Raw genomic sequence first — 16,935 nt, 5'->3', positions numbered from 1 at the left:
CATAAAGTTTAGGATTGAGGAAACTAATCCTTGTACACCTAATAACGGATACAACATGAGAGAAATCAGGGATCTTGACAAACCCACAATCCTTGTGCATGCGTGTGATCTCGTAAGTTAACACCTCCCTTCCCGGAGGAATTGTCAACTATTGGGGTTTTGTTCATCCCATGAGCTCATATTTGAAACTAAACTTCTCATGTGCAATCAATTCTTTAGAGATTTGTCCGTTTTCAACTTAAGGGTTTCGGGATTAGTTGAGGAGAGACTTCACGGAGGCTCGCGGCGCAATTTTAGCGATCAATTTGTGTAATTAATGGCCGAAATTCGTTTTCATTTTTGTCCGGTCATAATTAATTTTCAATCTGGACAATGCCAAAACAATTTGGATGCACGTGATTGGTCTCCATACGAAATGATTTACAAATAAGATTTTTTGTTTTAGTTGAGATGTGCGCAAAACTTACTCTAACGCCTACTTTTATAAAAGAAAAGAAGAGAAAAGGAAAGATAAAGGTGGTACTGCTTTTGGAGTCTTTGACCCTCGGTATCGACATAGTCAATTGGATTTGTATATTAATTCCATGCAGACAAAAGTAGCTATTGAAAATTGCTCAGTTGTACGTAATCTTAAAAAAACAAGATTATGCCAAAAAAACATTATCCGGTTGTAATGGGGCACTTCCACGAGGTCTAATGAAACTACTCTTTTTCCACCGCACAATCACGTGTATCATGTTAATAAGTGTATGACTTTTACAAAAAAAACGTATGATAAAAATAGAGTGTTGGAACACTTTATGACGGTACCCGAAATCCACTAAATAGTCAATTTGATTGTGCAAATGATATATACAATGCTTCGATTCCCCTATCAAGGTTTTATTTACTCCAAACAATTTGACTTTGTTCATGCATATATACATTGATGAGTCCCAATTAACAAGCCCAACTGCTCCGGCCATTAATTTTGATTGCTGAACTCGAGAGAATCTTTTTAATCTTGGAAAAAGATTTCTGCAAGTTACGTAAATAGACTCAGATATGAGGGTACTCAAGCTGTTCCAATATTACTCATCCGCTATTTCTAGACACATGAATATCAAACATTTTACTACGACTAGCTCTTACTATATTTTTGAGTTTCACACAAATGATCAGAGCTGTTTTATTTGTGTAAAACATTTTTCTAAGGATCGTCGTTAAAAATAGATCAATTCGGTCAGACATTGGTAGCGTGTCTCCAATAAATTTTATTTATATATATCTCCCCACTCATTACTTTAAAAATCTTCCTCAAAATCCAACTCAAACAAGAAAGTATTGGATTTTGCGAATTTGGACAAAAATCTAGTTTCTATTTGAAACCCCCAGTTCCCATGTTACGGAGTATATGAATTCGGCCGAACTCATGAACTCAACAGATGCGTTCCGAAAACTCGAAGCGATTTCCGGCGACTCTCTGCCATGTTCCAAAATACTAGCCCCGTTTGATAACCAGGTTGAAGGATGGGATGGGAGTATGATTTGTAAGGGATTAGTAATACTTTGTTTGTTTGCACATTTTAGTTTGAGATTGTCTTGTTTTCGGTTGTGCTGTAAACAACCTGTTTATATCACTAATCAATTACAGCCGTCCAAAAGTGTTCTAGACGGTCCGGATTTTAATAATGTTGTCTTGCTAATCATTTTATTCTAAAGGATCATAATTAAATTTTGTCACTGGATCTTTCATAATTAAGTTTATACTCTTCATTTGGAATCCTATGAAGCAGAAAGTTAATTATGAGAGTTCTAAAGTCAAAATTTAATTATAACCCTTTAGAATAATATAATCAAGATAATAAGATCTTCGCATTGGTTCAAACGAATTGAAAATTAAAACACTTAATTTTTTAATTATATATATATTTTATTAATACATAAACAGTTGATGGTTGGCTTTTGGTTATTTATTGTTTTCCCGGTTTGCTTTTGATGCCTAGTAAGAGCATCTACATTGTAATAAGCAAATTGGTATGGATAAGCAAACTTAACAACAATGCTAAAAAAATACCTCACATTATAATAAGTAAAGTTACAAGTCTTTTAACAAATAATCAAATTCCATCCATTCTATAACCAAACTTAACAACTTTTACCAATAACCAAAACTCAATAATCAAACCCAATAACCAAATTCAAAACTAAAAAATTAAAAAACACTTCACATTAAAATCGTCTCATCGAGACGAATAATTTGGTGTGGTCGGGTGCGTGATTGGAACTCGTTTGCAATAGGACATAGGTGCATTGCGTATTGTGGGGGTTTTTTTTTATAGGGATACAAAAATAACCAATGTGGAGGTCAAGTTTGTTAAGTTTGATTATGAACTAAATGGATAATCAAATGCTGACGTGACACATTTTGGTTATTGATTTTGATTATTTCCATTGCGGATGCTCTAAGTGCATGGTGTTGTTATCTTTCAGTTTTGAGTAAGAGTAAAAATGGAGATGTATATTATCCCAAACAGAGACAATAACTCCAGAACCTCACAAATCAACACGGCAATTCCTTGATCATGAGTCAGCTTCTGACAACCGAATTCCAAAACCAACGAATGAAATTCCAACAAAACCACCAAACTAGGAGAAACTAATCAAAAGAAAGACTCACGAGTGACGGCAAGAAACTGAAGAAAAAAAATAGAAAAACACAGAGAAACAAATTGAAAAGTAAAAGAAATAAAACCACACAAACAACACCCAACCAAGCAAGCATTCCTACTCTAGGGAACCAAGCGTACATCAACGGTTGAATTAGAATAGGGCCCATCACGGTTTTTTATTCAAATTGAATCGCTAAGCTTTGTGAAATACATCGCAAAAAATAATTTATATCACATTTTGTCTTAGAATTATATGAAGCAAAAAGATCAAGAGACCTAAGGTTTGTCCTTATACTAACCCATCAGTGTATGACACTCCTGTCTGGGGTAACCAGCTATCCCCGACTAAGAAATTAGACACGGTGAAATTGGCCGCATCCGTCGCGCTAATAATGTGGTAACCAGGCCATGTAACTCTATTACTCGTGTCCGATCCCGGCCCTCTGTTATCAAACTCGGCATAGTACGACGTGTTCAGGGCAAAATCTCCGTCCCATGGATGCCAACCCGCTGGGTCAATCAATCCGTCCATATAAGATTGCAAATAGACTGTCCTCGAATTCAACTTCCACGGCCTACCCAAAAATGTCTGGACAGTAAAATTGGCCGCGGCCAAGTCATCGGTGGCCTTGATAGTAGCATTCTGGATCGAAGTACCGGTGTTCTGGTTCGGGTCTGTTCGGCCTTGTGCTGTGATGGCGTTGAACTGCCCCTGTAGTGGGAGCCGTGGGTACATGTTGCAGTCTTGGAACACGGCCGCGGCGTTGCCAAATATGAAATCCACTGTGCCGTAGATGTCGCATTCTCTGTAGAACTGCCTGAGGGAATGGGCGTAGAGGGTGTCCTGGTATGCTTCGAAGCTGCAGCTGTAGAACGTGGACAAATCGGCGCCGTTTCGAACGGCCACGGCTTGGTGCTTGATCGCTCCGGCAGTGTTGCGGAATGTCATGTCCACTGCTACAAATCCAAGTCCAACCACAGCTGAAATAGGGAAAAGGCGTTCATATAAGAGATTGTACACAAAAACGCACAACAAAGAGAACATGCATATGAAATTGCCCCATGTACGCACTTCCATTAAAACTATAGATTTTCCATCCTTTTAACACTAGAATTTCATGCACATTTCAATTATATACATTTTCAAACTTCTACGGATAATTCATGAATATCGAGACTTTTTTTTCACAATATCGCTTCCCTACTGGCCGGTAGTCAACCACTATAAATTTCTAGTTGTAATTAATATGCATTCAATTTTTGATTAGCAAATAAAAAGGTCATGTATGTGCCTAAATTAATTTGGTTTTTCTTTTCTTTTCTTTTTTTTCTTCTTTTCCTTGAAAGAGAAGCAAAATAACACATCACATATGTACTCACCAAAGGTAGCAGAATTGAAAGTGGTCCACCCATCAACAAAACTATGGTTGCCGGTGATAATTGTCTGATTGATCCCATCACCAATCATCATCAAATACTTCTTGTTCTTCGGAATCGACACGTACTCCTCATACACCCCGGCTTTGACATATATCAAAAAATAACCAGTGCTGCCGTTAGTATTATTCGGGGCCGCGGCCACCGCGTCACTGATGGTTGTGAAGTTCTGACTCCCATCAGGGCTCACAACCACCATATCACTCACCAAAACCGCCCCATCACTGCTCGACGATTGCAGCAGTTTCCTCCCTCTCATCGACTCGTAAATCGCCTTATGATGGCCAGACATTTTCAATGGCAGTGTACCATTGACTACCGGTAGATGTTTCTTAGTTCCATGCTTTAACGTCCCCTTTTTGTTTTTCGGAACCCACCCTTTTGTGAAAAGCGCTAAAGACACACTAAACAACTTTGTATCGTTTGCGAGAGGGGCGTAAATGCCATTTCTCGAGCTCCAAGCCGAAGCCGTGGCTTGGAGCCCGTCCAAACAGGTCTGGGTGTTTGTTAAGATGCCGCTGAGAAGTGTTTGTGTATCATCGGCTTTCAAAACATTGAGAGGACTGGAAGAAGTGTTGGAGACTGTTTGGAGAGAACTTGAGAGGTAATCCAAGTTGAGCGAGGCGAGGAGCTCGCAGTCGTTGAGGGCGGCAACGGCTGCAGGTGTCAAAGAGGAAGAGTGGCTGAGGTACTTGTTGATCAGAGCGAGGAATTTCCTAGCGGAGGACAAGGATTTACGGACGGAGAGGCGGCCGCAGTCGTAGACGTTAGCTGAGTTGTTTTTGGGGAGCTGGGTTCTGCAGAAGGAAGGGTAAGGAGTGTAACTACAAATGGTACCGGTTGAGACAGGACTGGATGGAGGGACATCCGCGGAGGAGGAGAGAGAATTAGATGAGAAGGAGAGCAGGAGGAGAGAGAGAATGAAGAGAGAGAAGAAGAATTGGTTGGAATTAGTCATTGCAGCAGCGACAATGAAAGAGGGTTGAGGTGGAGGTTTTTGTGTGTTGGATTGGTAGCATGGGCTAGCTTCATTTATACATAGGGAGGGAGTCTCGTTAGGGTGGCATAGGGATAGAATTCAAGTATTGAAAATTAGGCTACTTTTTGAAAAGTAATTTAGGGGGGTTTCGTATGCTTGAAAGTCAACTTGCATGGCTATCTGAGAAGCGCGTTTCGTTGATCTCGAATTTTGTTTTTTTCAATATACATTTCTTTAGCCATGATTCCATGAACCTAGGGGCCAAGTTGCTTCTTAATTTTATCATTTTATGACAGTACGCAAACTGGCTACTGGATCAACTGACAGGTTGTGTCGTGTCTCCAAATTTTTTCCCCACCTCCTTTTCAATAACTTATAGTAGCTATTAGGGGTCTATATAGTATATATACACGCCTCAAACAATGAGGGTTAAGCATGTTCTTAGCAAGCGGGAGACTGATTAAAGTTGGGGAAAAAAGCCCTGTATGTACTAATTTCATAAGAGGTGACTGCTCGAGCTTAAGCTTAAATATTTTGACTTGATTTGAGCTCGGGGAATTTTGAAAGAGCTGAGTTCAAACACCATGAAGCTCGACTCGACTCGACTCGACTTTTTTGCACCTCATATTGGGATGGTGTGCTCTGTTCTCGAAATTTCGGTCGCTAGTTGTCTAGCAGCTTCTCTCACACTATATAGATCTGCAAACCTAGCTAAACGAAAATGGTTTAATTTGGTTGCAAAAAAGAAGTAAGAAACGAAAAATCCCTTTTACCTTAATTCAGATACTCCTAGCTATTAATGGGAAAATGGAGTACTAAGCCATTAGTTTCAATTGATGTCTTCTAGTGAACAAAACGAAGTATGGAGTCAAGTGCTCGTTCTTTCTTGGTAAATGACCTCACTTTTTTGTTTTCTTTTTTTACTTGAAATGACCTCACGTTTGATGTAGCTTTAATGGTGGTAGTTGCAATGCTTCTCTGTCACCATGATAAGCTAAGCTAGTATGATTCAATCATCCCTTGTAGAGCTCTAGGTAGGGCAGCAAACGAGGCAAACTTTAGAATATTTAGTTTTGTTCGCTAAGATTTCGGGCGAAAAGATCGAACTCAATGAAAATTCGACGACCAAAGCTTGATTTCGACGACCCAAGCTCGATTGCGTAGGTTTAATTTGAAATTCAAACGTGTTCACGAGCCTTAACGAGTCAAAAATATCATGTATTGCATAAAAACTATTCACAATCCTGCAGTTTGATGAATATCTTCAAAGATTATTCACTCATTGAATTAAACTTGGAACAGTTTACTCATGTAATCTTGACACTAGAAGGGCTCGCAATCACAAAAGAGCCGTTAAGAAGATATCCCGTTACAATCTTATCCAATATGCATGTATGCACTGAACCGTGCTGTGCACATTCGAGCCATCGGATTGTGCATCTGACGGCTCGGATCTCATCTCGGCAATCAATGATTGGAAGAGCCGTTTATTGCTGAGATGAGATCTGAGCCGTCGGATGCATGATCTGACTGGTCGGAGGTGTGCAGCACGGTGCTGTGCACAGCACAGCACAGCACCATCCCCCAATTGACGTATTTGTATGTTGTGCAATTGCTGTACGTTATATATACTCCATTTACGTGTGAATTACATATATAGATAAGTAATTTTAGTTGGCCAGTGGTAGGTTTCTTTTGATGTTGTAAAAGTGGATATAAATTAACTTGCAAGCTGGAATGTCAATCCACAAACCAAGAACTTACAGCAATATGTTTTTATTTGAACGAATTCAAAAAAAAAATCAAATATAAAAAAAGAACTCTTTGATATCTAGTATTTTGCCAAAAAAAGTTTGAAATTTTTTAACCAGAATGTTTTTTTTTTTTTAAAGTTGTCATTTTGCAAACTAGACACTTTTTTCAGGACAGATCGAGTATTTCACATAAAAAAAGTACACGTGTTCTAATATTAGTAATGCATTATACTGCAAAAAATAAATGAGTTCATATATTAAAATTGGTGGGAAGTTGTAAAGTAAAACTTAATGCTGTGTTTAGATGAGTTTTTGAGAAATTTTTTATGAGAGCAATGATTAGAAGTAGAGATAATGAGTGGAGAGAGATAGAGAGAAAAATGAGAATAATAATTGAAGATAGAGTTAATGAATGGAGAGTAATGATTGAAGGTAAGGATAATAATTATTTTTTTGTGTTGGAAATTTTTTTTTCAAAAAAGAAAACAAACAAGGCATAAGATTTTTTTGGGAAGTAAGAGGTTAGGGTCACCCCCTCCACCCCCATCGGCTCTGCCCCTAGAAAGGATTATTCTTTTTAATTTTTTGCATGTGAATTGTGAATAAACAGCTATTTTTTACTGCGTCCGATATATTAATGCAGCATCCCAAAATTTTATTTTGGTGTGGCATTTAAAGTTCACAAAATTTTATTCAAGTATGTCATTCGAACTTCACCAAAATACTATTTGTAATGAGAGAGACAAATCTCGCGTGAGATGATTGTTATCAATAATTTCCAGAAACGTTACGTTTTCAATTGGTTTTGTTTTATTATATATACTACTACAATTCTTGAATTGGTCGATCTTTGTCCAGCATGTTAGGCCGAATTTGGGACTAAATACAATTAATGAATGGTTAGATAGATCTTAATCCATTTGATAATTTGCCTGAATTGGGGTACCGGTTTGTGCCAGCCAGCTCTTCTTTGAAATCTGACAGTCGTTGGTCTGAAATACTCGTACAAGGGGTCAAGTCAGTCAACACGCTTAAATTCATAAATATATAGAAGAACAGTTAGGTTCCGGTGAGGGATCCCTCATTTTAATAAAATGAGGGACTTCCCTTCCCGATTGAATTTCGATGATCCGAGCCGCTCAAAGTGATCAGAACGTGATTTTAAGGGTCCCCGTGAAAAATCAGCAAAAAAAATGACAGGGAAGAGTTTCATCCGAGCAGTTTTCATTGAACGGTTCAAAAAAAACTGCTCGGATGACGCCCTTCCCGGTCATTTTTTTTGCTGATTTCTCGCGAGGACCCTTAAAATTACGTTCTGCACACATTGAACGGTTCGGATTTTCAAAATTTGATCGGGAAATGAAAGTCCTTCATTTTAACAAAATGAGGGATCCCTCACTTGAAAATTCCTCTATAGAAGAAACCAAGATCTCAAGCAAGTTTCAAGTCAACCGTTAATTGATTAATCTCTTACTATGAGTAATATTCTCTGGTTAGGCAGCAACTTGGGCGTTGATTAATACCAAGTCAATGAAGTTCTGAGTTAAAGATATGATCGACAGAGAGGCAACGAAGATGAAAAGCTGGAGCAAGCTAGGAGGACCAAATATGATTAACATGGGCTTGGCTAAAAAAGCGATCTAGATCACTTGTTCGGTATGGGTATCGACTCTTTTGAGAGAGATTTTTGAAAGTAATGAAGAAAAAAGATAGAAAAAATTTATTGAAAAATCTTTTGAAGGGGTTTTGAGATCCAAAACAAATAGACATGGTCTTTTGAGTTCGTAACGTGTGCAAAAAATTACTAGTAATAATGATCGGGCATTGCTGCTAGCTACATGACCGAAACACATTTGTCTTTGCGAAATGTGAACCATGCACCGAAACAGTAGTCAACTGGGTTTGTAATATTTAATACTACCAATAATTGTACGAAGAAAGAAGCAGATATTGAAAGTTGAAAGCTCTCTGGTACTTGTGCGGAAAAACATGATCCATCATGCAATTGGAACGAAGCTTCCGGCCCCCATCTAGTACTCTTTAAACTCTTTATTATTACTATCAAACATTGCAACCCAACTACTCCATTTACTTCATTGCTTTTAAATCAAGAGACTATTGAAAAAAAGATTTGTACGACTTCAAGAGAAAGGAAAGAAGAAAAAACCTTTGACGACTATTGTATATAAAGCTGCCCATGGCCATTGGATGAGATGCATTCTTTTTAAGTACGTACACGTATATTATTATTCGGTTTCTATACATCTGTTGTTGTTGTTGTTGCCGTTGAAGGATTAAGTTGAGATCAATGTAAACATACATCTATGATTGAAAGAAAGAAAGAAAAAAAAAGTGAACATACTTCACCAGGCTTTTAGTTCAAAATTACAGTAAGGTCACGGTAAGTTACTGAGTGGGTGTTTCACATAAATTTTTTTTTTTTGAAATTTTTGGTTTTTGTCTTTATTAAAAAATCACATTTATTAGTTTTGCATCAAACTCTTGTGGATTATTAATTCGTCTTAACGAGAGGAATCAGAAAAGTAAAAAATTATAACTTTTATCCAAATGTTTTGGGAATTATCCGAGATAAAATCCCATAATATTTAGGTAAAAATCACAAATTTTCACTTCTGAACTAAAAAGCATAAAAGGAGGGGGCCAGAAAGATTCCATGAGTTTGAACCATATTCATATTTGAATTTGATAGTCTCCCCTTTGAGCTAGCTTCCTAAGTCTTTGTTTTTTTCAATTCCTCTCGACAAGACAAATTAATAACCCACAAAAATTTAACGCAAAATTATTAATTGCAATTTTTTTTTGAATAAGGATAAAAATAAAAAAATCTCCCAAAAACTATGTGAAAAAGGCGGTAAGTTCTGTCAGCTCCGAGAGAAACCAGGCCAGTAGGCCCAGTTCAATGAATAAGAATGGGGCTTCGGTTTATATGTGGAACGTCCAAAAATGAGGCCCAATTCTTCCATTGCCAACCTACTCCAGAAAAGAAGAGTCTATGATCTGGTATTGGTGGCCTGGCCCAAGCGGGAAAAAGGGTTATTGTAGGCCCCGTTCCGGATTACCCCTTAAAAAAAAGCTACTTATTTGTAATTTTCAAGTTTAAAATAATAGACTTACTGAAATAAAAAATAATAATAATATGGATCTTATTTGATAGATCTCATTGCTATTAAATCCTGCAAAAAAAAAAAAAAAGGGTCAATAGAACTATGGCGACTGAAATAGTGTAAGTTATTACCCACTACACGATTAAAGTGCTCTGTTTGGCCACTAACTAGCTTTCTTTGTCTCCCTTTCTGGAAATGAGCATGTTTATGCCTATTTGCTCGTCCTCATCAAAAGGGGGTGACCAAAATTAGACTTGGTGTATTTTGTGGGCTATTATTGTATTGTGTTTGGTACCATGTCTTGTCTTGCTATAATCATGAACAAATAAATGGATACAAAGATTCTCTTTTCGGAAATTCAAGAAAATGAAAAGGTCATTGTGTGATCATATGGGGTTTGGTGAATTGATTCATGTAGAGGCCCCCACCTTTTTTGTCGGTGCTTTCCCAATTGTAAATAACTACTTTGTGTTGTCACTCATTGAAATTATGATCAATTTTTTTACACCAAGATAAGATAGCCATTAAGAATATGATAAAGATAACCAATGTATATATAGTATAACCGTGTATTCTAGTGGGGTAAGATAACGAAAGAAGAATAGTGATACATGTTATTCTCTAATAAATAACGGGTTGAGGGTTAGTGTAAATATATTTGTCGAAGAGACAAGTGATTTTCATATTTTTTCTTAACGGTTAATTCATATCATAGTAAAAGTAGTTGTAAATTTTGATTTTTTATTAGGACAATGTTGAAAGTCACTTTTTGTGATATAGCTCCAAAAAATTATTCACACCAAATGCTATTCTCCCTTTTTATCATTGGTCCAATTTTTTTTTCCCGTATCAATTGATATTCTCCCTTATAATAGTAGATAGATATTGGTCCAAAAAGGATAAAATAAAACATGTTGTCTACGTGCTCAAGAAATTCCTCCCGCATGCAAAATTTTCTTTGACGCAACATGAAAATCCAACAAGATTTAATTTTTCGATCCCTGCAATTTGACTAAGCTGTTAGCGCTATCAAATTAATCAAAAAATTTATGCATGTCTACTTCTAATCAAATGGAACCACCGCGTCACACGAGGAATCAAATGATACATCATAAATTTGAGAAAACAAAAATAAATAAATCACGGAGGATTTTGATTCCTTAATTTGTACAAAGACATATATGCACACAGTACGTTGGCTCAGGGCCATGCATACTGGAGTGGCACAAAACCACCGTAACAATTCAACAGACATCTTCACTTTCACCAGGGAAAAGAAGGAAAGGCAAAATACAACCCAGGCCACCTAGTAGATCTACTGTTAAAGTTAAATGTCAGGTCCGATAATACTACTATATTCATCCATCCATCCCCTGTCTCATTAATCTCCCTGGATTCAAATTAAAGCGCACCGATCCCCTCCTGCTGTGCTGTGCCCACAAGCCATAAAGATCCTTCAATTACATTTCCGTCCTGCCAATCCATTATTATTGGAGTATTACTCTACTATTGCGAGATCCAAAGTATAGGACCCATCCAATCCAAAACCCCATCTATTTCCATCCTCCAAATCCAGTCATCCTCCTCTTTGCCTCTCTCTCTCTCTCTCTCTCTCTCTCTCTCTCTCTCTCTCTCTCTCTCTCTCTCTGTGTTTTCTAGGCTTCTAGCAACATAACATCTCACTCCCCTCTCTCTACTTCCACTATGCATCCTCCTATGAGAAAAAGAACCAAAATCTTGCTTTCTCTATTACCCATTTCAGCATTAGTCTTATTAGTCACACTCTCCTCTCTGACCACTATTGTGGCGAAACACCCAAAAAACAGAGAGACCCCTCACATTCACATCCAAAAGAAACTCCAAATCGCTCACACAGCATGCGAGGGCACACTATACCCACAGCTCTGCGTCTCCACCCTATCCACATTCCCAGATCTCCAATCCAAATCACTCCCCCAAATCCTCGCCGCCGCCGTAAACCACACGGTGACAGAGGTGAGACGCTCCGAATCGAACTGCACCGGAATTCGGAAGAAAACCGCTCATCTGGCCCCACTCGACAAGCGAGCCCTCGACGACTGTCTCGAGCTGTTAGACGACACCATCTTGGAGCTCAGGACCGCGTTACGTGATCTCCACACGAATAAGTCGGCGAACAAGCACTACAACGACTTGCAAACGCTGATGAGCGGCGCGATGACGAATCAGGCTACTTGTCTCGACGGCTTCGCGTACAGCAAGTCGAATATACGGCCGTTCATTGAGGGTAGATTGGAAAAAATCTCCCATCACGTGAGCAACACTCTCGCGATGCTCAAGAAAATTGAGGGACCGAAAAAGACGTCGCCTGAAGCAGAGGTGCGTTTAACATTTGGAAAATTATTGGTCTGGACATAGACGCGCGGTTAGATACATCCCGTGAAATTTACGTTTATCAAGCGAGTCTAAATACATCTTTGTCTGAACATCTGTCTCTAGCATTGTACTCTTAAAGCTTTCAGCATTAAAATTTAAAACATTTCTTCTTTTGAGAGTTCCTGGTAGTAGTTTTCTTGAAAAGGAATTTAGATGCTCTTGGGCACCTTTTTAGTCCTTTAGAAGTACCATTTTGTTGGCCCTTCCTCTTTTTGAATTCATTTTGATCATTGAAAAATTCACTTTTTTGAACACTGAGCTAGAAATCATGTTGATTGAGAACCCGTTCGAGAAACCAACAAAAAGTCTTTTGCCTTGTTCATTTCCCTTTTTGAAAAAAAAATTTTAATTCAAAAAATACTCATTATTTCTATTTTTAATTATTATTTTCTACTAATTACTCATATTTTCAATTATTATTTTCATTTTCCTCCACTCATTACTCTCATAAAAAAAAACTCATCCAAATACAATATTTATTTTTTAAGAAGGTAATTTCAAGCTCAAAAATTATAAGCTTATTAAAATATAAAAATATGCAATATAAATTTTGTTTGAAAGATCTCGATGAGATTTTTTATGCGATGCAAAAAAATTGAAAAATTATTTTTCATTTACATTATTTTTGAGTTTAAAAATGTAAAATAAACTACTTATTTTTTAAGAAGATTTCTAGAACGGGGCTGAATATCTTTTCGTACAATTACTCTCTGACACATTCATTTTGCGAAAAACGAGTTTCAATCTAGCGTTTCAAACTTTTACAGAGTACTATCTTTTTAATGAAAATTAATTTGGCACTCCAGTTTTAGCTACCGGCATTTTACTTGTTGTCTTAATTATGTGAGAAAATAAAATTAAAAGTGGAGTGCCATTAACTAAAACTGGAATGTCAAAATTAATCCATTTTTAATATTCTAGTGTAATATAATGATGTGTGTATGAATCTCTATAAGGTGTTCCCGGAGTACGGGAAAATGAAGGGAGGATATCCGAGTTGGCTGTCCAAGAAGGATCGGCGACTGCTGCAGTCGTCGGTGGGGGAGATAGACTACGACTTGGTGGTGGCAAAGGACGGGAGTGGGAATTTCACGACGATTGGGGCGGCGGTGGAGGCGGCACCGAACTCGAGCGCGACGAGGTTCGTGATATATATAAAGGGTGGAGCGTATTACGAGTATGTGGAGGTGATTAGCAAGAAAACGATGTTGATGTTCGTTGGAGATGGAATCGGGAAGACGCTGATCAAGGGAAATCGGAGCGTTGTTGATGGGTGGACTACTTTCCGTTCTTCCACTGTCGGTGAGTTCATACATGATACTAAAACCAAATTTTCTCTTTTTTTCCCTTCTATGTTCTCCTCGAATATTCCAGTACTTTAGATTAGGATAAGCTAAACTAAAAACAATTAATAATGTTCAAATGCTTGCGTCAGGGAGGGGTATTTCATGTTACAACGGTGATATATGTCCTCCTCTTATAATGCAGCGATGGACATATACCGTTCCATGAAATACTTTCACCGAGTTGGATTACACTTACCCTTACCCACAATGTTATTTTCATTTTTAACTAAATTGAAATGAGCCTTTTTTCTTCTTTTTTTTTGGAATTTTCTAATTCAAGTTCCAATATAGTGAAAATGTGAAATTTATTATGACAGGATCTATTGATATTGCTAGCATATAATGTTAGAACTATAATCTAGGTCTGTATCTATACCGTACACTGTGATTAATCTATAATATGTGCAAAGCATGGAATTCTGTCACGTAGAAACTAGAATTAAGATTTTTTTTTTTTTAGTATTTTAAGTAGCAATTGCCAATGGCATTCTTCGTGAATGTTTGTCCTTGAGTACTCCTTGTGTAATTGGCATGGGCATAAAGCCCCGTTCCAGAAACCTTCTTAAAAAATAAGCAGCTTATTTTACATTTTCAAATTCAAAAATAAAGTAAATGAAAAATATTTTTTCAATTTTTTTTGCATCGTATAAAAAATCTCTTCGAAATTTTCCAAAAAAGATCCATATTGCATATTTTTAAATTTCATTATATCTATAATATTTGAGTTTGAAATTGCCTTCTTAAAAAATAAGAGCTTTTTTTTTGTTCCGGAACGAGGCCTAAGTCAAACGGAAACCCTATCGGTGGGAGAAATTTTTAGGTAGGTATATCTCACGTGTTAGTGACGCGGTACTCATTCGGTGTATTTGGGTCGTTCAATGTATTTTTGGACGGTTCGGATTGAAATCATCTTTCTCCTTTTATTCCGACACTTTCTTTGTTCAAATTGAAACATCCAAAAATCTAATAGGCGACTCGAATGTGCCAATCGGGCACTACCCGCTCAACACTGAAATTTTTTCCAGTCGGCGGAGATGCTAGTGGGCCCCGGCTTCTGAAAAGTCACCAGTCAGGTCTCGTGATCCCGTTTAGGCGGGATAATTTGTCGGAACGTGTTTTTTGTTTTGTTCGCCGTTTCCTTCACGGGTGCTAAAAAAACCATCCCAATCGCAAAATAGGTCCGATTGAGACCGAACCATTCTACTTGGTCCTGTTCTGCGATTAATTGGTAAGGTTATAATTTCAAAAAAATGAGAACTATTAATTTTAGTTTTGGTTACTAGTTCTCAATTAAAGAACCGTGAGTAGAACCGAACCGGACCGGACTGTTTATAACTAATATGTATAAAAATACATATATGTGTGTAATTAAATGTGTATTTGGATTTTGTAGGTTAATCTTTTCATTTCTAAAGTTAATTTATTTAGAGATGAAATCTTATTTGTTAGGAAAGTTCTTAATAAAAATTTGAATTTTATTTTACCTATGTGTTATTTGGTGCTTTAAATTTTGATTTTGCGAGTTCATATGAATAAGTGTTTGGATGTTAATTGGATAGAACATAAACCAAACCAAACCAAACCAAAACCAAAATCGGTCTTGCGTTTTGGTTCTGGTTAGGTTCCACACATATATTGATTAAGTTTTGGTTTTCAATTTTTTAGAACCATTTAAAATGGTTCGATTACTGAATTTCTAGAGAATTGGATCAATCAGGATTGTGCACTCACAGTTTCCTTGGTTGAAGACTTGAAGTACTATTTCGGAGAAAGAGTTGTGGGGTACCAGGTTGAGGACATACAAAATACTACTGTAAAACACAATAGTACAAATTGGAAAGTCCCATACAGCTGCATTTGTGCTTTCAATGTTCTGGTTAGGAATGTACTTATTATCCATAACGGAAGTATTTGATCACATGGTGAGTTATAGAAGAGTACAATCCGCACAATAATACATGGGTTATTGGGTAACAATATGTTCAATAATTCTAGTGATACATCCAAACACACACTCACACTCACATAAGTGTTGAAGCCCATGTTTCAAATACGTTATTGACCCTTCTTTTTGTGGCAGCTGTGGTAGGGAACGGATTCATAGCCCGAGGCATCACCTTCGAGAACTACGCCGGGCCCAGCAAGCACCAAGCCGTGGCCCTCCGCAGCGGCTCCGACCTCTCCGCCTTCTACAACTGCAGCTTCGTCGCCTACCAAGACACCCTCTACGTCCACTCCCTCCGCCAGTTCTACCGCGACTGCGACGTCTACGGCACCATCGACTTCATCTTCGGCAACGCCGCCGTCGTCCTCCAAAACTGCAACCTCTACGCCCGCAAACCCAACGAGAATCAGAAGAACATCTATACCGCCCAGGGCAGAGAGGACCCGTTTCAGAACACCGGTATATCGATCTTGAGATGCAAGGTGGCGGCCGCGGCCGACTTGATTCCGGTCCAGTCGGAGTTCAAGACCTACTTGGGCCGACCGTGGAAAGAGTACTCGAGGACCATTTTTATGCTTTCTTATATAGGGGATTTGGTGGACCCGGCCGGGTGGTTGGAGTGGTCCGGGGATTTCGCGCTGTCGACGCTTTACTACAGGGAGTATATGAACCGGGGCCCCGGTTCGAACACGAGCGGAAGGGTGACGTGGCCGGGGTACGCAGTGACGACTAATGTGACTGAGGCGAGTATGTTCACTGTGGGGAATTTTATTGAGGGAGGTGAGTGGTTGCCTTCCTATAATATTCCTTATTATCTCAATTTGACTGAGAGTTAAGAGTTTATTCACAGAATGTTAGTGCTTTTTTCTTGATGTATTTGGTGATTGTAATATTGTTGAATAGCGGCCATTGATGGAAGTAAATGTATTTCATCAAGGAAGAGGATTGGAGCCAGTGTTGACGAATTGTTTATTCCTCTTTGGAAGGATTTGAGATTCATAAATAAGAGCTCTCGATTTTAGATTTTGTTGTTCCGGGCGATGGATGTTTACATAGATTTTAAGAATATTTGCAGAAATACTGGATGTTAATGGAACAGTAACGAATGGGTAAATGAGTTTACATGTAACCAACCATCCCTGTGTATATATGTTTGTAGTTATGCAACAGCAGAGGACCTTAGTTGGGGCTTTGGGTTTTTTCCAACAGAATACTTTGAGCCGGTATTGGGATCAGATGGCAAGCGGGGTCACTTGAACTCATAAAATTTCCTTAGTATATGG

At 38.0% G+C, this 16,935-nt stretch overlaps 2 protein-coding genes across 2 annotated transcripts; one reads left to right on the top strand and one right to left on the bottom strand.

Moving 5' to 3' along the window:
* Window positions 1-2,797: 2,797 nt before the first annotated feature.
* On the bottom strand, window positions 2,798-5,111 carry LOC131315042 (probable pectinesterase/pectinesterase inhibitor 41). Its single transcript, XM_058344093.1, has 2 exons — window positions 4,032-5,111; window positions 2,798-3,632 (listed from the first exon to the last, which is right to left on the bottom strand). Exons 1-2 carry the CDS (start codon window positions 5,044-5,046, stop codon window positions 2,941-2,943), a joined length of 1,707 nt encoding a protein of 568 aa, XP_058200076.1. The 5' UTR covers window positions 5,047-5,111; the 3' UTR covers window positions 2,798-2,940.
* Window positions 5,112-11,329: 6,218 nt separating this feature from the next.
* On the top strand, window positions 11,330-16,675 carry LOC131315043 (pectinesterase). The gene is made up of 3 exons (XM_058344094.1): window positions 11,330-12,304; window positions 13,318-13,663; window positions 15,788-16,675. Exons 1-3 carry the CDS (start codon window positions 11,651-11,653, stop codon window positions 16,486-16,488), a joined length of 1,701 nt encoding a protein of 566 aa, XP_058200077.1. The 5' UTR covers window positions 11,330-11,650; the 3' UTR covers window positions 16,489-16,675.
* The last annotated feature ends 260 nt before the right edge of the window (window positions 16,676-16,935 follow it).

The sequence above is a fragment of the Rhododendron vialii genome, chromosome 13a (assembly GCF_030253575.1).
Source record: "Rhododendron vialii isolate Sample 1 chromosome 13a, ASM3025357v1".
Taxonomy (NCBI): Eukaryota; Viridiplantae; Streptophyta; class Magnoliopsida; order Ericales; family Ericaceae; genus Rhododendron; species Rhododendron vialii.
This window is presented reverse-complemented; position numbering and strand designations above follow the sequence as displayed.